This window comes from Octopus bimaculoides, chromosome 8 (genome assembly GCF_046866305.1).
Source record: "Octopus bimaculoides isolate indiv1 chromosome 8, ASM4686630v1, whole genome shotgun sequence".
Taxonomy (NCBI): Eukaryota; Metazoa; Mollusca; class Cephalopoda; order Octopoda; family Octopodidae; genus Octopus; species Octopus bimaculoides.
The window spans coordinates 61534161-61557210 of NC_142935.1; the positions used below are offsets into that span (position 1 = coordinate 61534161).

At 36.7% G+C, this 23050-nt stretch overlaps 2 protein-coding genes across 4 annotated transcripts in view; both read right to left on the bottom strand.

Moving 5' to 3' along the window:
* LOC106876181 (pre-mRNA-splicing factor CWC25 homolog) overlaps positions 1-17313 on the bottom strand; it is a 22738-nt gene extending 5425 nt beyond the window's left edge. The window contains exons 1-6 of one of the 3 annotated variants that reach the window (XM_014924623.3): positions 16721-17313; positions 4508-4620; positions 4145-4208; positions 2122-2240; positions 1003-1096; positions 594-663 (exon numbers count right to left, since the gene is read on the bottom strand). In XM_014924623.3, the coding sequence (XP_014780109.1) occupies positions 594-663; positions 1003-1096; positions 2122-2240; positions 4145-4191 (330 nt within the window). In that variant the 5' untranslated portion in view covers positions 4192-4208; positions 4508-4620; positions 16721-17313. Of the gene's footprint in view, positions 1-593; positions 664-1002; positions 1097-2121; positions 2241-4144; positions 4209-4507; positions 4621-5808; positions 5934-8956; positions 12130-16720 lie in introns of those variants that run through there. The other 2 variants (XM_014924631.3, XM_089356573.1) reach the window with 2 other exon arrangements.
* Positions 12232-17442, bottom strand: LOC149134431 (uncharacterized). Its single transcript, XM_089356574.1, has 2 exons — positions 17308-17442; positions 12232-12779 (listed from the first exon to the last, which is right to left on the bottom strand). The coding sequence occupies exon 2, from the start codon at positions 12766-12768 to the stop codon at positions 12250-12252; it is 519 nt and encodes a 172-aa protein (XP_089212700.1). The 5' UTR covers positions 12769-12779; positions 17308-17442; the 3' UTR covers positions 12232-12249.
* Positions 17443-23050: the final 5608 nt, after the last annotated feature.

Here is a 23050-nt window from a genome sequence, read left to right on the forward strand (position 1 = left end):
TTCTTTTTGACAGTTGTAAAACTGAAGTCTGATGATGTCATTTTGTCAACATGGGAACGCAGGTTGCTCTCATTCAAACTTTTGAATTTGAATTTCTATAATTTTGAATTTTTATGTATTGCTTTTCACTTTGAACTTCACAAAGACAGGCAAGTTGTTGGAATACCATTCAAACTAATAAAACATCTATTGAAATTGCATCGCGCTCTTTGTATTGTCTATTATTATTATTAGTAGTAGTAGTATTATTATAATCATTATCATCATCATCATCATGAAGGCAGCAAGCTGACAGAATCATTAGCACACAAGGCAAACTGCTTAGAAGCATTTCATCTGTCTTTACATTCTGAGTTCAAATTCAATTTTTGAGTACTGAGGTTGATGCAATCAACTTACCCACTTCCCCAAAGTTGTTGGTCTTGTAGCAAAATTTGAACAGTATTATTATTATTATTATTACTATTATATTATCAGATGGTTGCTGCTGGAACATCTTTGACCATTGGCCTGCTCAAGCAGAACTGGCCAAGGATGGATGGGGTGCTAAACATCAATAATGATAATGACAACAATACTTATTTACTCTTTACCATTTTTTGAATCTGTTTCATTTTAATTGGGTTGTCCAAAATCCTGCGCCGTGCTTCTTCCTCCTGTTTCCTTTAAAAAACACACAGAGAACAATAAGAAACAAAGAATTCAATACATCTGTTCATTTCAACTGCAACACAAAATTCTTTAGTTTTATAAGGTTTGTATTTATAATCAAGATTACATCACTGTTACATCACAAGATTTAGTAAAATAACAGTCATGCTTAAAATGGTGTTTGGAATAAAAACTAAAATGGAATTTTTAATTTAGATCATTTTTAAAATGGAATGTGTGTCATCAAACCAGGAGTGGTTTCAGGCAGGTAGGTATCAAAAGAGTTAAAACTGATGTTTCTGTAACATTCATTATTGAAATAACTTCTTAATTTAATGGCTGTCTTCTTACCGCATCACAAAGAGTGGATCTTCTCGCATTTGCGTGGCACTGTCCATCCCAACATTAGTCTTGATTCGAGTAGTGAAGTTGGTACTGAATTTACCTGGATACAAAGATAAAGAAGGCATATTTATATATTATACACATACACACACAGATATAAATATATATATGTATATGCAATCCTACCTATGCATGGAAGAAGGATGTTAAATGATGATGATGATATATATATATGTATGTATATGTATTCTTTTACTTGTTTCAGTCACCTGACTGTGGCCATACTAGTGAATCACCTAGAAAATAGCTATTTCTCAGGCAGGGAATTGAACCCCAGCCACCACAGTCAGAGGATGGAATCCTAACCACTAGACCACTTAGGATCTTTTATTTGTTGCAGTCACTTGACTGTGGCTATGCTGGACTACTTGCCTTGTTTAATTTGGTGAATGCTGCAATAATCCTTGCCTTCAGTTCGTCTTTGGTGTTACAAGGAGTTTTGTTGGTCTCTCACTCAACTGCACCCCACACATAATAATCAAGGGGGTTGCAGTCTGGAGAGTTAAGTGGTCAGATGTTAGGAGTAATGTGGTCGCAGAAATTATCTGACAACCATGACTGGGTTCTCCTGTTTGTGTGGCATGGTCCACATACACATACATGTAATTATATACAGGGTGGCCCAAAAGTAGGTTTACAGTTACCACATAGGCACTTTAAATTTCTTTTAAAACATTTTATTACATTTAAATTCCTATCTTACAACTAACCAAAGTAGCATGGAATAATGGTTTCATATTTTTTTATAATTAAGATCTAAACTGTTAATATATGAATGTGAAAGAGATAGTTGAATAACAGTAAACATACTTTTAGGCCACCCTGAATATATATATATATAAAACAAGGGCTATACTCAGTGTCCATCTAAAAAATTCACTCATAAGGCTTTGGTTAGACTGAGGTTATAGTATAACACATACACTTACCACAGAGCTGGACTGAACCCGAAACCATGTGGTTGGGAAACAATCTTCTTAACCACACAGCTACACAAGACAATAAATAGATTAATTAATTAAATAATTAGTACTTGTCTCCAAGACAACAAAGTGATTACATTACCTTCTTTAGTACTTTCGGATTTCTTCTCAATGTAATTATCAACTTTTCTTCCCATAAGATAATCATCAGTGTCAGGTTCCATGCCTTTATACATCCAATCGAGATTGCTCTCCCCTTTTCTGCAGATGGAATGCAATTAAGAAAAAAAAAAAAATCATTTTACTAATTTTGGGAGATTTTTTAAATAATAAAATGAATTTTTATTGAGAAACATATTTTTATAGGAAGAAAAGAAAGAAAAAAAATTAAAAGAATAAAAGATTAAATTATTGAGAAAAAAACCAGAATTACTTTAACAGAGAAACAAAGAAAAGGAGGGGTGATTAAGTAACAAAAATGAGAAGGGAGTCACAGGTTGTACACCCCAGTCCAGTGTGTTCAGCCCCACCTCATGGGCATAATTGCAAAAGCATTACCCTAAAGAATGAATAGTAACACTCGCAGCAACAGTCTCCCAACCTTACAGGACTCATTTCTCAGACAGGCTGCTGTGATTATGATTTTGTGGAAGAAGTCGGCAATGCGAGGTCCAAGAACACCTGAGAGCTTGGTGCTGACCAGTACAGGCACATAGTAGCCAGTCAGGTTCCAGTATTTGCTTACCAACCCCTACTCAGCATAACTAATTGTAATTGGCAAAAATAGAATTCTTTCACAATGAAAATTATACGAGATGAGCAGGGATGGATAGGCAGAATTAGTAGAGTGTCAAACAAAAATATTTTGAGGTATTTAGTTACAACCCTTTGTGTTTTCGTCTCAAATCTAGCTGAAGTCAACTGACATTCATACCTTTGAAGGGGTCAATGAAAAAACACATAGGTGATGAACTGGATGACTTGAGATCAGAATTCCTTTGCACCCTTTCAGGGTTGATAAAATAAAGTACTGTGATTGATTTAATACCCCTTAACTTACCCTTTCCACTTAATTTCGGCTTTGTGCCTATCTTTTATCGCTTACTTGTTTCAGAGATTTGATTGTGGCCATGCTGGGGCATCACCTTGAAGGTTTTAGTCAAACAAATCAACCCCAGTAATAACTGTCCTTTTTTTTAATCTGGTACTTATTCTGTAGGTTCCTTTTTGCTGAACCACTAAACTAGAGATGTAAACAAACCAACACTGGTTTCAAGTGATGATGGGGAACAAACACAAAGATGCAAACACACACACAAACACATATATACATATATATACATTCTTTTATTCTTTTACTTGTTTCAGTCATTTGACTGCGGCCATGCTGGAGCACTGGCTTAAAGGGTTTTAGTCAAAGAAATCGACCCCAGGAGTTATTTTTTAGAAGCCTAGTACTTATTCTATTGGTCTTTTGCCGAACTGCTAAGTTACAGGGGAAGTAAACACACTAACATCAGTTGTCAAGAGATGGTGGTGGGGATAAACACAGACACAAAGAAACATGCATGCATACATACATATGACGGGCTTCTTTCAGTTTCCGTCTACCAAATTCACTCACAAGGTATTGGTTAGTTATAGTAGAAGACACTTGCCAAAGGTGTTACACAGTGGTACTGAACCCAAAACCATATTTCCAATCAGCAACAAAAATAAACACAGAGAAAGCACCAGAGAGAGGCGCAGGTGTAGCTGTGTGGTAAGAAGTTTCCTTTCCAACCATATGGTTCCAGGGTTCAGTCCCACTGTGTGGCACCTTGAGCAAGTGTCTTCTACTGTAGGTTTGGGCCAACCAAAGCCTTGTAAGTGGATTTGGTAGACGGAAACTGAAAGAAGCCCTTCATGTGTGTGTGTGTATGTATGTTTGTCCCTCCCCCCCCCCCACCACCACTTGACAACCAGTGTTGGTGTGTTTTTACATTGGCATAATTTATCAATTCTTCAAAAGAAACCGATAGAGTAAATACCAGACTTAAAAAAGAGAAATACTGGGGCTGATTCATTTGACTAAAAAATTCCTCAAGATGGTACCCCAGTATGGCCACAGTCTAACAAACAAAACAAGTAGAAGATAAAAGATAATACAAGAATAAAATCCTTACTTGGTTTTCATAACTTCAAGAATCTTTTTCTTTTCATCACTATCCATGGTGTTGTTTTTGTTTGCTGAAATTAAAAGACAAAATTTTATTAAAGAATTATTCTTCAAGATACGGAACCAATGAAAAAAAGATACAAATATAAAGAATATAAAGTGCCAAAAGCAATTATTCTCCACAAATGGAAGCATACAAAGAAGAGGAATTTATAAAGTGACTATTTCAACTTTACAGGTCTCTATAATCAGATGGAATAATGCATCACTACAAAAATTTGAGGACAGAACTTTACATTGAAGTGAAAGAAAAGCCTAGACAAACACATAAAAAAAAAATTTTTAATAAACAATTAAAATTAGAATTTACCTGAAATATTCTATGTCAATTGATTTGTTAATCCTGCAAAACGTTGAACTTCTTAAATCAAAGATAACCTCTCTGTGTCATTCAATGGCCTCTTGTTAATCCAGACAGGCTTTCTGCAAGAAAAGAAACTTTGGTAGAAAGGACATGTAAAAGAAAGCATTATGAAGACTGGACAATTACCATTATCATCATTTTAACATCTATTTTTCAATACTTGCATGGGCCAGACAGGATGCATTGGGCAAGATTTTCTAAAGTAAGATGCTCTTCCTGTTGCCTACATTCAAGCAAGGCAATATTTTTTTCCCTAGTGCAGACATGTTCTTATAGGAGATTGCAAACAAACAGTACCACTTGAATTACAGTGTTGTTTACAATCAGCATGTGATATAAAGACAAGGAAGCATAGACACACACAGATATATAACCACAGCTGGATGATTTCCAACTACTACTGATATATTTTTGCATTATTTAACACAGTGCTTCCATAAGCAATATCTCTGGGTGAATTTCTACAGTTAATTTGGCTTTCTGTGATGTATTTGCTTTAAGCATGATACAGAGGTCGCAAACTTAATCTAATTCTACATCTGTAAAACATTGTGTGTGTGTGTGTGTATGTGTGAGAGAGAGAGAGAGAGAGGGAGAGAGAGAGGGGGGAGCGAGAGAGAGAGAGAGAGGGAGAGAGAGGGGGAGCAAGAGAGAGAGAGAGGGGGGAGCAAGAGAGAGAGAGAGAGAGAGTCTGTGTGTGTAGCCTCATGGAGGTAAAGTGGCTGAGTTCCATTTGAGTGTTGGGCCTCATGGAGGCAAGGTGGCTGAGTTCCTTTGAAGCATTGGGTCTCACAGAGGCAATGACCAAGACCTTTGGCATTATGTTGTGCCTGAGAAGAAGACCCATCAAGCTGAGCAAAATCGCAGTTGTGGCAGATACCAGTGTCACGCAAATGGCACCCGTGCCAGTGGCACATAAAAGCATCCATTACACTCTCAGAGTGGTTGGCGTTAGGAAGGTCATCCAGCCATAGAAAACCATACCAAATCAGACTGGAGTTTGGCACAGCCTTCCAGCTCAGTCAAACCTTCCAACCCATGCCAGCATGGACAACAGACATTAAATGATGACGATGATATATATATATATATATATATATATATATATATATAATTATTCCACTTACAAATAACCTGGTATTAGAATTCAATATACATATGCTTTGGAATAAAGCATTAGTGTAGTACAGAGTGCAATATGGAATTCAATAACTGACAAAGGAACAGGAAATTATAAATATTCCCACCTGTCAGGTGGGAGACAGGAGCTTCTTTTCAGTATCCACCTACCAAATTCATTCACAAGGCCTTGGTCAGCCTAGAGCTGAACTATGCATGAAGACACTTGCCCCAAGATGCTGCACAGTGAAAATCAGAAACCATATAATTGCAAAATGAACTTAACAAATGAGCCATGCCTACAAGCAATGTTGAAGGATTAGAAACAGACTGAATTAGTTAAGGGTGTGAATGAACTAAAAAAAAGTTTCACTTCAGAAGTGATCAACAAAGAAAACATAAACCTATCAAAGGGGGAGGGGATATAGATATGCTCAGCTGTAAAACCAACACTGATGTTATTTTGGCTTCTTTAATAAAATAAATATACATATTAATGTTAATCATCTGCAAAGCACAAGGGTACAAGGGGCTGATGCCCTAATCCAATTGCTACTGTTGCCGCTGCTAATATTGTTTAGCCCCGGACCAAGGCTATGACAATGACATTATCCAATATGTTCATTTAATTTTTTGTGTTGTTTTAACACTGTGGTATACTATTTGAACATTTGGTTGTTATTTCTTGCAGGTCAAGTGACCATACAGAGTCCCCTTCTGTTGTTGTTGTTGTTTAACCCTAGATCAATCCTGATCAAGCAGACCTACGATCAAATGTAATCCATTCCAGCCGTGACCATCCTATCTTGTTTCTTGTAAGGGTATCAAAGACCACATTCTAAAATAATGAGATGTAATATGAGGAAGATTGATCTGTTTTTTCTAGCAGGCTGTACGATCATATAATGGCTCCTATATTAGCTTCTTAAATCTGATTGTTGATATATATTAGGTGGATGAGAGAGAGAGAGAGCAAATAAAAAGGAAAAGAATTGCTCCCTCGATAGGATAATGGTCTGTTACAGCTAACTACTCCATCCCCAGGAAGATCTGTTACTTATACCCTCACAACTAAATAAAAGTCTGAAGCATTATCGAAAAAGAATGCAATGTCCCAGAGAGTTAAAGTTGGTTGAACTCATGACCCCTGAGTCACAGACCCCTGAGTCACAATTAGCCATCAGCTGCTTATACCTTTGGTACCATACTGAGGGGAAGTAGGGAAACAAATTCTATGGGTAACATTATAATTGGGGTACTCTGCCGATTACAACGAGTGTTCCAGTTGATCCAATCAACAGAAGAGCCTGCTCATGAAATTAACAGCACTTCACAGACATGTATAGTTTTAATGTAGTTCTCATGGAGATTCAGTATGACAAGGAAAGTGACATGGTTGACCCTTTCAATCACAGGCACAACTCTTTTTTACCGGCTGAAGGGAATGGAGCAGTGTGAAGTGAAGTGTTTCACTCAAGGACATAACACGTTGCTGGGAATCAAACTCACGGTCATACAATCGTTAGCCAAATACCCCAACTGCTAAATCACTCAATTAGTAACGAATCAGATTTTTCTTATCTTTTATATGCTATATGTCAAGCATGGCTGTATGGTTAACAAGTGACATTGCATGATAGTTGTCACACAGGCAGTGTTATTCATTTCCAATATTCAGCAAAAACATGTCTGGCCATGGGAAAATATTACCTTACATGGAGAAGTGGACATTGAAACAATGATGATAAAACAATGTAAAGACAATTTACAAATTTATACATTGAAACCCAAATAAGAACATTTATAAAATGTGAAACTTCCTTAGGTACCACAAGTATTTATTTATTTATTTATGTGTTTCAGCCAAGTGGCTGCGGTCATGCTGGTGAAAACATCTATTCAGCAAACCACAACACATTTTTTTTATTACGTTTGTTTTAGTCATTGGACTACAGCCAGGCTGGGACACCACCTTTAAGCTAATCAAATTGTCTCCCTTACTAATTTTAAGTTTGGCGCTTATTCTGTCAATCTTTCTTGCCAAACTGGTATGTTACAGGGATGTAAACAAATCTACATCAGGTGTTAAGCTGTGAGGGACAAACATACACATGTATACATACGTACATACACATATATATACATTCATATGTATGTATTTATGTATATATGTATGTATTCTTTTATTCGTTTACTTGTTTCAGTCATTTGAATGTGGCCATGCTGGAGCACCACCTTTAGTCAAGCAAATTGACCCCAGGACTTATTCTTTCTTTGTAAGCCTAGTACTTATTTTATCAGTCTCTTTTGCCGAATCGCTAAGTTACAGGGACGTAAACACACCAGCATCAGTTGTCAAGTGATGGGGGGGGGACAAACACAGACACACACAAGCTTACATATATATATCTATATATATATATATATATATATATATATACAACAGGCTTCTGTCAGTTTCCATCTACCAAATCCACTCATAAGGCTTTGGTTGAGCCCATCATATATATATATATGGGCTTCTGACAGTTTCCAACTACCAAATTCATTCTCAAGGCACTGGCCTGCCCAGGACTAGAGCAGAAGGCACAACTGCCCAAGGTGCCATACAGTGAGACAGAACCCAAAATCATTTGATTGCAAAACAAATTTCTTAACCCACATCTATGCCAATAAAAAAAAGATTTTTTTAAAAGCTCTATTTCCAAAATTTTATAAATGCTTGTACATCACTAGATACAATTATTTTTAATAAAAGTTAGATTCTTCTTTTTTTTTCTGAAATGGAAACAGGGAAAGGAATGACAAAAAAAAGAATATATTTAGTCTCACAGGCCTTTAAAAGGGTCAATGATGTCACTTTTCTTCCTCTGTCTATAGAGTAAAAAAAAAACCTAATGATGGTCTGTGTTGGCAATTAGTGAAGCCCTGCCTGAAATACAGGCAGACTAAAGGAAGACAGTAGTAAAACAAAAACAAAACAAAAATTCATCATCGTGTTCCCATATTTGGGATGGTGCTGCCACTATGCACATTGACATCTTGGACTGCTTCCTAACAAAGTCACTCAACAGGTTGGCATTCATCACCAATAGACACAATCCAGCCTCTGGCCCTCAACTACACTGTCTCCCCTCTTTGTCTTTCCTATTGCTACTATGCTAGCTGATCTCATATCTCCACCATTCAAGCACCTTTAACCCATTCAACTCTCCACCATTGCATCAACATTGTCATGTCCCTGCATTAAAAACACTATTTGCATCAGCTTCCTACCCCAGAACATTATGCCTCTGGAATCACCTCCCTGCTTGTTTTTTCTTGTAAGTGTTGACCTGCAACAGTTCAAACAAAACATTAACAACATCGAGCTCACTAGTTTTGGAGGGCCTGCAAAGATCAAGAGCACTCAACAAGTTAAAACAAAAAAATTCATAAAAACTACTTTATAGAAAGAAACAACAAAGTGATTGGCACATAAAATACACCATTTTGAGCGTGGCCGTTGCCAGTACCGCCTGACTGGCCTTCGTGCCGGTGGCACGTAAAAGCACCCACTACATTCTCAGAGTGGTTGGCATTAGGAAGGGCATCCAGCTGTAGAAACTCTGCCAAATCAGATCGGAGCCTGGTGTAGCCATCCGGTTTCACCAGTCCTCAGTCAAATCGTCCAACCCATGCTAGCATGGAAAGCGGACGTTAAACGATGATGATGATGATGATATAGGAATAACAAGATATTAATTATCATGCTAATTACATCATTGGGGTCGACTTACCTTTTTTTTTATCAGTAGGCTCAATTTTTTTTTAACACATTTACAATGGCACAATAACTAGATAAGGGTAAGTAACCAAAGTTTGTATGAATAACAAAAACATAAAAACAATGATGATGGTGATATTGATGATGATAATGATGGTGGTGGTTCTAGCCCTAGGTCAATGCTGACTGAACAGACCTATAATTAAAAGTATGCCAGCCTCAGTCATCCCATCATTTTTATGGCTCTGTAACAGTGACAAGATAATGTGTTCTTTTCTTAATGAAGGCAGTAGGGTGTGATTTAAGGAATATTTGACTACTATTTCTAGCATATTGAGTGACCATATAGATGCTTTAATGATGACAGTGGTGGTGATGACAGCAGTGGTAATGTTGTTGTTGTTACTGTTGCTCCAGGTCAGCCCTAATCGAGCAAGTCTATGATGAAAAAACATCCCAATCATGACCATCCTGTCTTTTTGCATATCAATGTCTACATGGTCCAATGTGTATTTCATTTTATAAGACAGCAGGGTGTGACTTGAAGGATATTTGACAGCTATTTCTAGCAGGTTGAGCAACCACAACAACAAAATGACAAGAAACAAACATAACAATCCATACATTACTCTCCAACTTGGCATATTAAGGTTTTCTCCAGGAATTAAACTAACATCACACTTATGGTTGAGTAAACCTAACAAAAACTGAGTTCCAGAAATGCAAATCACTCCAAATTTCTTTTTATCTTTCTCAGGCAACATATGGCTTATGTTGTGCATTTTGTCAGATATGATGCTTATAGGCTTCCATAAATGAATACCACAAATCCTCGAGTATAGTCTGCCCTTGAGTATAATACGCAGGGGATTTTTAGGGGGCTGTACCTCTGAAAAACCTAAACCTCGTGTATAATACGCACCCCTTCTCTAACCTGAGTCAAGAAGGTCTATATAACGTCCTTGGTTTGTAAACATATATATGGTAACGTCCTTTATTATTATTGTATATATAACATAATGCAAACATGTAGCTTTTTTGTGCACAGAAAATAAAGAAATAACAGTGAAAAATAAATAATAAGTAAATTGCCTTTATATATTTATCACTATCAGTTACAAGCCCGGCATCACAAAATGCGTCTGAATAAACATTGCCGGACAGCAAATAGAGACTCGGACATTGCTTAGAAAATATTTTTCATTTTTTAACCTCGTATATAGTACGCACTAGGGATTTTGACCTTTAAATTTTGGGGGAAAAATGCGGATTATACTCGAGGATTTACGGTACATCATAAATGATTTATGTTGTGCATCCTTTCAGATATGGAGCTCATAGGCTTCCATAAGTAAATACGTCATATATGGCTTATGTTATGCAGCCTTTCAGATATGGTGCTCAAAGGCTTCCATACGTGAATACCAGTGGCATATACTGGTTGTTGTATTGGGTGTGCTGCCACACCCAATAACAAAAGTTTTCCATTAAGATTTGTGATTAAATCATTGAGTAAGGTTAATATTTATAATTAATCCGCCATTTCCAATGAGTGTGCAGAGAATGTTAAGCTAGCAGGCCTTTCGATATCCTGGGGTCCAGGGGAAAACTTATCTATATAAAAGGGGTCCTTGGTAGTGAAAAGGTTGCAAACCACTGTACTATAGCCTCAGGCCGACCAAAGCATTGTGAATGGATTTGGTAGATGGAAACTGAAAGAAACTTATTGTATGTGTGTGTATACATATATATATATATGTGTGTGTGTGTGTGTGTGTGTGTGTGTATTTATGTGTGTGTCTGTGTTTGTCCCCTCCTACCATTGCTTGACAACTGATGTTTGTGTGTTTCTGTCGCCATAACTTAGTGGTTCAGCCAAAGAAACTGATAGAATGAGTACTGGGCTTACAAAGAATAAGCCCTGGGGAGCAATTTCTTTGACTAAAATCCCTTTAAGATGGTGCTCCAGCATGGCCGCAATCGAATGACTGAAACAAGTAAAAGAATATATGGGTTTCGTACAGTTTCCTCTCTACCTAATTCACTCACAGTGCATTGGTCAACCTGGAACTACAGTAAAAAAATCCTTGCCCAAGGTGCAAACTTCTTTACCGCACAGACATGCCTATGTCTATAAAATCAATCAATTTCCTACAATTGACAGGTGATGATGACGATGGTAGTAGAGGCAATGATGATGTTAATGACGGTGATGAAAATGGTAATTACTTCATAATTAAATCAATTGATTCAATTGATTCAACAACAAAATTACTGTATAGTTTAAAAAAAAATAAATGCGCCCTTTTAAAGCCTAGCCAGGCTCATGGGCCCGGTTTCCTGATTTCAATGGCGTATGTATTCCCAGCTGGATGGGACGCCAGTCCATCGCAGCGTTACTCATTTTTGCCAGCTGAGTGGACTGGAGCAACGTGAAATGAAGTGTTTTGCTCAAGAACACAACGCGTCGCCTGGTCCAGGAATCGAAACAACAATCTTACGACCATGATGCTGAAACCCTAACCACTAAGCTACATGCCTCCACACTGTATAGTTTACACAATTATTATTAATGAGTATTCTGATGTACATTTTCCTTTAAGTTTTCTCCTGAAATTTTAAATTGCAATTAACCAATCAAGCACTCACGTACATGTACACACACACACACAAATATATATACATGTATGTGTATGTACACATCTGACAAGTCAAAGAGAATTTCTTTGTTTTTCTCTAAGCTTAAATATTTCAAAAACAAAAAAATTTGAGAGCAAATAGAAACATGGCTTCATCCTTTTTATTATTGAACATCATCATTATTATTATCATTATTAATATTATTATTATTATTATTATTGGTGTTGTTGTTGTTGTTGTTGTTGTTGTTGTTGTCGTTGTAGCCGTCAGCAAGATCTTCTATTTTAAGAACAGTGGTATCTGTTGTTTCGTTCATGTCCAATGCGTCACACTGTAAATTAAGTTTCATTACTTTTTGTAAAGTACTTCTAGGTATTTGCAGGTCAGCTGAGCGCTTTCGTGCCGATTGCGTCGGTGAGGTCAAGATTGAGTGTTCCACAGCAACAACATGCTCAGTAGATGTCGCTGGCCGCCCACAGCGAGAAGCATCCAGAACACTGCCGGTCTCAAAAACTTTCTTTTCCCACTCACGTAAAATCCGAGGAGTGGGAGCCTGCTTCCCAAACCGCTGCTCAAACACTCGCCTTATCTCTGGAACTTTCTGTCGGTTTCGTACACGCTCATGCATCCAAACAGAGGCTATCAGTCTCTCCGCTATACTGTAAGGGCTTTGGTCACACATAGCTGGGCACTCTGAAAAAAAAATCAAAACAGTAAACTGATCCCCAACCTAGAGACCTTTACTTCAGTTTAAAATAATATTATTATTATTATTATTATTATTATTATTATTATTATCATTATCATTATTATTATTATGGTAATAAATCCAAACAATATACATTATATCATCAAAATAATACTTAAAACATATTAACTGAACATAAGTATACAAGAGACACAATGATAATTAAAAAAAAATAAAACACATAACAGCAAAATATAAACACAAGATGGTCTGTTAAGAGGAACAACTATAAGGTGATTGAATCAGGCTTCCCCAGTATGTCGTAGGTATCGTCTTATTGACTTGATGAAAGAATGACAAGTCAAAGCCCCCCAACCACCACCAGCACGAGGAGCAGCAGAATAAAAAATGGAAACATGAGAAATTAAAGCAGATGACAAAACTCCATTCACATCCTTATAAATAACCCAGCTCAAAACATCACAAATCCTTTGGCACACAAAGTCATCTTGTATTTTAGGAATTTTATGTAAAGCTTTGGTTCTACCACTTATACACTGGACAGTTCCAATCAGTCTTTTTAACTTTTTACCTTTCAGATTTTTCTGTCAAATATGAAAGGATAAAGACTCTCTTCAGTCATGAATGACCATGAGACTGCACCCAAAATGTTCCTCGCCAATGCACAAGTCTGGGCAAAGTGGTTTATGGAAGACCAGCAGTCTCCCATGCATACCAGCTTCCTCTCTCCACACCACCGATGTCATCCAAAGGAAAGGCAAAGGCCCAATACAGCTTGGCACTGGTGATGTCACAACTCATTTCTACAGATGAGTGAGCTGGAACAACATGAAATAAAATGTCTTGCTCAAGAACACAACACACAGACAAGCTTGTTTATTCACATTGTTTTGAACTAATCATGTATTATCACATAGCTTTGAAATTTTGATTGCCAGTGGCAATATTCGAGTGAGATCGTTGCCAGTGCCGATGGACTGGCTCCTGTGCAGGTGGCACGTAAAATACAACATTTCGAGCGTGGCCATTGCCAGTACTCACCTTACTGGCCCTCGTGCCGGTGGCACGTAAAAGCACCCACTACACTCTCGGAGTGGTTGACGTTAGGAAGGGCATCCAGCTGTAGAAACTCTGCCACATCAGATTGGAGCCTGGTGTCGCCTCCTGGTCCACCAGTCCTCAGTCAAATCATCCAACCCATGCTTGCATGGAAAGCGGATGATAAACGATGATGATGATGCGAATGTTTATTTTTTAAGAATGACATTGTAGATATGTGAGAGGCTGGATGTGACCAGTTTGAACATGAAAACAAGTAGAATATTTGGGTTTGATAAACCTGGTTTAAATGCTAAACAAATAAATTATACCCTGCACTCAATGGTTCTGAAATGGTGTGCCACATTGCATCAGTGCTGCACAGGGTAACTAGGTGTATTGCAGTTTTCAAAAGTAAAATTTAGTGACAGGAATGGCATCAAGCTGTAAAACAATGCCTTGATAATATATTCATTTGTGTTTCCTTGTCTTAACACTGCATGGCACCTTGGACAAGTGTCTTCTACCATAGTCTCGGGCCAACCAAAGCCTTGTGAGTAGATTTGGTAGACAGAAACTGAAAGAAGTCCATTGTATGTATATGTATATATGTGTCTATGTTGCTGTCTCCCTGCCTTGAATTCATGTGATAATTGTAAACGAGTGCCACTATCATGCAAGTGGTGTCCTTTGTTTCCAATCTTAAGTGAAATCATATTTGATCATCAAAAAATAATAACCTTATTTGGAAACAGGGGAGGCTTGGTGACAGGAAGCGCACAGAAAATCCGGCTCTTGCAAAGATGGAAAAATGGACATTAAACAAATAATGATGTCGATGATGATGACAATGACGATAAGGGAGATTTGACAGCTATTTCTAGCAGAAAATATGTTATAACACTGAAATACTGTGATTACTGTGAAAGTTACTAAATTGGCGAAAAGATTGTGACCACAGTGGATGCTACAATTATGACAATGTGTCACAATAATAGTTGGTGGAATTTCAGCACTGTTTTGATATTGGAACCTTGTGTGATTGGTGTAAACATCGTTATATTATGATATTGCAATCTTGTGTGGTTAATATTTGTATTAGTATTATAACATTTGAAAGAGAAAGGCGGCGAGCTGGCAGAATCATTACCGCAACAAGCAAAATGGGCACTGTCATGCTATTAGCTGTCAGATGAATCAATTTCTGTTGGAAATTCCGGACTCTGAACTCCGGAATAGAGCTCAAACTCAGAGAAATTCAACAGACACAAAGCCTGAAATTTTGGGAGTGGAGGTAGTCGTTTAATTCTATGCGATCATCAGAAGTCATAACCAAATCTAACAACAAAAATTCTTCAGAATCTCAGACAGCCAGAAAAATCAACCGCAACAATAGCACAAATAATTACTGCCCCTCTTTCGATTACTGTACATATAAACTGGGAGTGCTGAAATATGTTGCGTATAAGAGAAAGCTTGCTTTCAATTTGGCATTGGTTTTCACTTTGCCCAGCTTATGTGTACAATAACTGCCCCCCAAAACTATGTCCTATGACAAACAAGCTGGCACGAAAACAAAAATTCTGCAGGTACCAAAAACAAACTGAACCCAACTACAGTTCGACAAAGTGAAAGTGACAAGCTATAATCAAAGATCATCCTTTAATATTTCTCACAGACGGATTAAGATCAGAAAGTATCTATGATTACTTGTTACAGATTAAATACATGGTTGTTCTTTCAGTTTCCAAGTCAATGCGGATTAAACAAACATATATTCTATCAGGATATGACCAAAAGATATTCTATCAGGATATGACCATCCTATCTTCTCTAAAGATAAATGGGATTACATTATCTTATGCGTCTCTTTTCTTTCCCCAAGGCAGTCGGGTATAATATAAGGAAGATCTGACTGCTATTTCTAGCATGTCGAGTGACTATATGAAAACTCCTTCATTGGCTTCATGTTTGTTGATGATTCTAGATCGATGCGTCAAAGATGTTTATATTAGAAGGGGCTGACCGGATCTATTCAGATCCGCGTAAAACACCAACTGTTTACTCCCCAGAAACGAGGGAAGCCTATACGCCGACGCACGACCTTCAAGAAATAGCAGGCATATCTCTCTCAAAACATACCCGTGTTAGAAAAGGAAGGCCACACTGGATATTACGATTTGGTACATTGCTTACATGTTGACAATCGTCGAGCTTAGTGCACAACTTTCACTATCACCAATCAACAATCGATTATACATTATTATGCCTTACAAAAAAAAAAAAAAAAAAAAAATCAACAGAGTGGTCACGAACAGAATTCATTGATCATTGATCTGTCTGCTAGATCAGAGTTGACCAGGAGCTAAACAAAAGCAATACAGAGAACGACCTCTCTATTAGTTACGTCCTTTTAATGTGAATGTTTAACAAATGCAATTATGACAAGTAAAAATGCAGTAATAATAATAATAATAATAATCCTTTCTTCTATAGGCACAAGGCGTGAAATTTGGTGGGGGGAGGCTAGTCGATTTCACTGACCCCAGTGCGTAACTGGTACTTATTTCATTGACCCCAAAAGGATGGAAGGTGAAGTCGACCTCGGCGGAATTTGAACTCAGTAATAATAAGTTTCTTTTATTTGCCAACAGAGCTACGGATGAGGGGGGGGGGGGCAATACAAAGATAAATAAAGTGTGGGGATTTACAAACAATGGAATAATCTGAAAAAAGTTTACTCTCCTAGCTTCTAATTAGACGCTAATTAAGTACACTAATTGGTAGTGGGGACCCCTTAACTTGTCTTCTTTCCTCTTTCCATCAAACTACACAAATAATAAAGCACAGAGCTAGCTTTAATTAAAAAAACGTTTTTTAATCTTACCTGCTATTCAAAATTTACTCAGTGGATGAATTATCTTTGAGAATATCCTATAAAAATTCGTCGTTTTACTGCTTTCCCACTATATATGAAATAAAACATGAAAATCTGCACAAAATGCGTGTAAATTTCAACAACAACCAATCCAAAATACAATGGAGACGATGTGGTGGGAATCTCGCGAGATCCGTCGTTACCAAGCTAGCGATGAGTTGTTTGCTCTTAGATTCAACTTCTAACTTAGCGACTAATTTCACGGTCTTAGTGGTCTATTATAATTCTTATAACTAAGGCGGCGAGCTGGCAGAATCATTAGCACGCCATGCGAAATGCTTAACGGTATGTTTACCCTCCTGTGGGCAATAAAGAAATTGGTATTTCGCCTGCCGTTACGTTTTGAGTTCAAATTCCGCCGAGGTCGACTTTGCCTTTCATCCTTTCATCCTAACGTAATCGACTTAGTCCCTTTGTCTGTCCTTGTTTGTCCCCTCTATGTTTAGCCCCTTGTGGGTAATAAAGAATTATATTATAATTCTTATAAATAAGGGGTGATCTGGCAGAATTGTTAGTGCGTTGGACAAAATGCTTACCTGCATCTCTTCCGGCTTTACGTTGTAAGTTCAAATTCTGTCGAGGTCGACTTTGCTTTTTTATTCCCTCTTGGGGTCGATGAAATAAGTCAGTTAAGCACTGGAGTTGAATTAAACGACTACCTCCACTCCCAAAATTTCAGGCTTTGTGTCTGTTGAATTTCTCTGAGTTTGTGCTCTATTCCGGAGTTCAGAGTCCGGAATTTCCAACAGAAATTGATTCATTTGCGTATGCAAAAATATATCTAGCCTTATTTACAAAAAAAAAAGAAAAGAAAGTTACGAGAAAACGTAAGACCCCAAGGCCAGAAATTTTCAGGTGGAAAAGGCAATTACATCGAACGCAGTGCTCAACTAGTATTTATTTTATTGATCCGAAAGGATGAAAGACAAAGTCAACCTCGACGTCAATTGAACTCAGGGCGTAAAAAGCCGGAAGAAATCCTACTAAGCATTTTGTCCGGCGCAGTAATGGTTCTGTCGGCTAGCTGCTTTGACGAAAACAAAATTAATTATAATAAAAAGGATGGGATAGTCACGGTTGGGGCGCTTTGAAAAATAGCAGGCGGCCATTTGGAAAAACAGATAGTGAAACGTTTGATGTTTAAAACATTCAACATTATGAAATGGTAGTTAAACCCCATTTTCACAAAATTCCTAATTTATTATACAAAAGCATTTACAGCTTTTTATTGGAATATAACACGTATGTATATGATACATATATAATATAAAACCACATGAAAAATATAAATCCAAAACTGGAAGAAAAAAATGGAAAAAGAAGAACAAGGAAAAAAAAAGAAAGAAAAACCATTTGAGACAGAAAATTTTTTTAAATAATTCATGAGGTCGCAAATGACAACGAAATAGTTATTACATTATATTTCATCGACATAATCGTAACTCTAACCTTTACCTACAATGGCCTTAAACTCTTACGCTAATTGAAACCCTAACTTTAATTCTAACCACTAAACTCTAACCTTTACCTACAATGGCCTTAAACTCTTACGCTAATTGAAACCCTAACTTTAATTCTAACCACTAAACTCTAAACCTAATTCCAACCTCTAATTCTATCGACTGCGGAATCTAGCCCTAAACTCTTGCTCTAGTACTAAATCTTAACCCTGAAACTTAATATTAGTCCCCCAAACCTTAATTCTAGACCTAACTCTATCCTAAACCTTAACCCTAAAACCTAGCCCTAACGCTCGTTGTAATTTTTTTTTTTTTTTTACATAGTGCATATTTTTGCCTGCACAAAAGAATCAACCAACATTTTTTTCCATTTAAAAAATTTACAATTGTAGTGACACCTATAGCAGACGACTGTTATATGTTCAATGTCCGGAGTTTTATCCACGCATGCGCAGGGACTAGTTCCGGAAGGAATACAGGAAGAATCTCATGTGCATGCGTAGAGTTCGACACCCAGCTTTGGCGCCTTTTCTCACTCTCTTCGTTCGCTGATCTCCGTCGAGACTAGACGTCCTACCGAGCTCTCTCCAACATTCCAGCACTAGAGCTACACAAATAACCACGAACTTCATTGACGGCGTCTCAGTAACCAAATGCGACGAGCTACCGAATTCCACTGTAAATAAATATTGTTGTGTTCAGAATCTGCGTTCCGTTGTTTCTTCAAGAAATTTAATGTACGGAAGCGGAGTACACCTAATGGTGTATAACCACTTTCCTACACAATCTTTTTTCTTGTTTTTGCTTTTTTTTCTTCTTTATAACCGGGTTCCAACCCGGGTCGCAGCCACAAAGTCCCCCTGCCACACTTCTCGGTCCAACATCACTGCCTTGGGGGTCCTGGATACATTGCAGCCCACTGTCTGCAATCAAGTTGTCGATATGTGACGACATTTACTTCTTACGTTACCATGAAGTGTGCCCCACAAAACTATTTGGGATGTTTCCAGTTCAGGGTGGCGCACACAGTGACCAGATTGTCGCAACCGTCTTTGCCTGATCTTCTCGCTAACTTTCGGCAGATCACCATCAAGGAATTTATTGCCATATGTTACTGCATTTCGCATTTAGGGGTCATTCGTAGCATCCTGTTTTGTAGTTTAAACTTCATAATATCCTTTTTCTTTCCACGTGTATAAATGTCCCTTAATACTTTTGAAGGGATTTCATACCATCGACCTTAATATGCGACTAACACTTTAGTGTATCATCTGTGGAAAGATAAACAGCAAAGTTGAACTCAGACCATAACTGGTCGCAAATAAACATTAGCTTTCTCTTATAATTCTATTTCTATCTAAAATAATTTATAAAAACATTAAATTGAGACTTTTCTTCATTTGTATTATATTTCATAAACAGTCGGCTTCGGTGGGATTTGAAATCAGAACGTACAGGTCCGTAAATAAATATAGCAAGATGCGACGCTCTCACAGATCTATCAAACTAGCGTCCTGGTAACATTGACCTCTGACAAAGCCTCAAATTTGTTGTTGGATATGATAAATTAAATTGGCCCAACAACGTCGGAGAAAATACCTTGATGAGTTTTGTCATGGACCATAACGTTGTGAATTCAAATCCCACCAGGATGGACTTTTCCTTTCATTCTTCTGGAATCGATAAAATAAAATAATACTAGTCGAGTATTGTTTTAGGTTGTCTCAAATAATTTTGGAGGGAGACACTAATGTCTCCTGCTGCGATGTATAACTGAGGGAATGGGGTATACTTCTTTAATTTGTTTATTCACTGTTGTCTTTTTTCCATTTTAAAAATTTTTTACAATGGGGAGAGCATAATTACAGTATGGCACCCCTTCTACCAATTTCTTATCCTCATTGCTTTCTGAAAAATGTATATATATTTTTCTTTCTTTTTTTTTGACGTGTGAAATTTTTCAGAGAAACGTTTCCAAGAGTGTAGATTACGATTATCTTAATAATATCTTTTAGGCGCTTCCCGCTTGCCAATTTTATTTTCTCCTTCTCTGTTCAAAATTTTGTGGTATCTCGGAAGGGTCATAATACCAATAATAAATATACACACTGGTTCAATGTCACTTCTTCATTATTCGTTAATTGGTTAGTTATTTAACCTAGTAACCAATCGATTGTTTAATTAATCAGTTGCTTAATCAATCAATCAGTTCTATTTGCCAAAGTCCTTTCGTTGCTATTTCCCTCTTCAATACCAGGTCAGCTTCAAAATTATATATATCTTTTTATAACAATTTGTTAAAGTATGCTTTGAAGAGTAGATTACGTAGTGATGATGTCTCAAGCATAATTTTGAAGAAAAAAATTGAAAAAAATGCTAAAGTGACAGGAATTCGTGGTGATAAAGTGTTCGGAAAGATCATTATTTTTTTCTAAGAAATAAAATATTCAAACCAGATACAATTCGTACATATTAAATAATATTTTTTTAAAAAGACCATTTTGGAGAAGAATACGAACTGAACATTCTGTTATCAGTGAGCAAAGACATGACTGCCTTTAAAAAATGTAAGTCCTGGGGGCGATTCGTCTAACTAAACCCTTTCAATGCAGTTTCCCAGCATGACAGCAGTCCATTAATTGAGACAAGTAAAAGATAATCTATTTATATATAAATGTTGTTATCTTGGAAATAGTAAATACCAGTTTCTATGAAATGAATTTTTATTGAACTTATTAAAAAGAAAAAGAAAATGCTTCATCTGGCGGAACTCTAGAATTATTTCTCTTTGGCAAACAACTTCAGGTTGAGCTAGATATATTAGTCTATCATCTCCCTTGAACTGAAAGAGTTGTGTACCTTTACATTTATACAGATCGTTTATTTTTGTGGCTATTTTTTAACTTTTTACTTTTTCCTTGGTGATATACTTGACTAACTTGGTTGGTGATCTCGGTACAAGACGAAAGGAACCTAACATATTAAAGGAGCTCAGAAACTGTATAAAATAGCTAACGAAACTTTTGTGTGTGTCAGTATTCATGTACGCGCACCTACCAGTTTATTTTCTACTGTTTTTTTTTTTTTAGATATTTCTTTATTGCCCACAGGAGGCTAAACATAGAGGGGACAAACAAGGAGAGACGAGGAAGTTATTAAATTCCGATTTAATCTTAATCTACAACATCTGAAAAGAAATACCCGTTTCTGAAAATTATGAGAAAACAAATCCCGAGGGAAGGGTGCATTTTTGTAGATATTTCAATCCTTGCTTTTCGTCAGTAGTACACAGTAATCTCTCGCCATATCGCGGTTTACCCATCGCTGTTTACTATTTAAACTTACGTCGATTCCTTCGTGGTGTTGTTTTGCATTTATAATAAAATAAATATATACAAGTTATAAAATTTTTTTTTTTTTTAAATATACAGTACAGTACTGTTTCTACTTCGCGGATTTTCACCTATCGCTGGTGAGCTTTAGAACGTAACACCCGCGATAGTCGAGGGATTACTATATAAGACAGTCGTTATTCCATATCATTACAATTGTTTCTACACATCGTCACATCAGTGAGCTGATATAATTGGCATATTGCGTAATGACTACCGTCTATCAAAGGTGTAACTAGGTGCACATAGCACTACAATTGATATTCTAGACCTTGCAAACAAATTTTAGTCATTCAATGTTGTAGTGGATTCCCGTTGCCCATAGACTTTGTACTCAGCATATATTAATATTATTATATACAAGGAAAATAGAAAGCATATATGTAAGAAGTGTTTATGTGTGCACATATAGATAGATGGATACAGTGACCCTAAAAGTAATTAATATGTACGTACCAGCTTTCAGGAATGTGTTTAAAATGCTAAAGTGACAGGAATTGGTTAATAAAGTTATACCATTATATTTAGTGGCTATTTAAGCAATGAGTTCGTAAATGGTTAAGGGGTTGGATGTGGTGCTGATGAAAGAGCAAGAATTCCTCAAGTATGGCATATACATCCATTACACATTTTCCCCATCTTCAATTGCCTTGTTGCTTATATAAGACGTATTCGGATACAAAACATCGTAACAAATCAGTACTGGCTCTAATTTCTATAGAAAATCTGTAGAGATAACCTTAACAAGTGATATATATGGAATTGTTTTATTTTTATATTTTTGTGTGTGGACATACAAAAATAAAAATCAATTCCATATATTATCTACTAAATATACTAATAAAATTGACGGTATATCTTCGAAGTTTCATTCCCTGGTAAAACTCCATGTATTTTAAACATTTTCTCATTATGCTCTTAGACAAAGAGTACTCATGCAGAGTTGCCTCCCTTAGCTAAAGACCTCAAAATTGTGCGACCCAACCTGGTTTTCGTAGTTGTTTTTGTAGTAAAAAGAGTTGTGTAAAAAAACATACTTTATTTGGTAACCGAAAGATTACTGCTGGAATGAACAGATACGTAATTTTTCAATGTCTAACTTTTCCCTGTTGATATTTTGGTAATAACTTATAAATACAAATTTAATGCACAAATTTGTAATTAATTCAATGAGGATAAAAGGAAACAGCTGTAGGAAGAAATGATTATCAATTTATTAATAATAAAGAATTATTAACCACTAACTCTCTATTTTCTCCTCTTAATTTAATACGGATTATATACTTAATATATACCTTTTGATTTAGGGAAATTTTTATTTCCCAAAGATATAACGTATAGAATGAGTATTTTCTTGGATGTAATCATCTGTAGCAGCACAAGCAGTCAGCGCCATATTGGATGAGATCTCGCAGCAGTTATTGCCA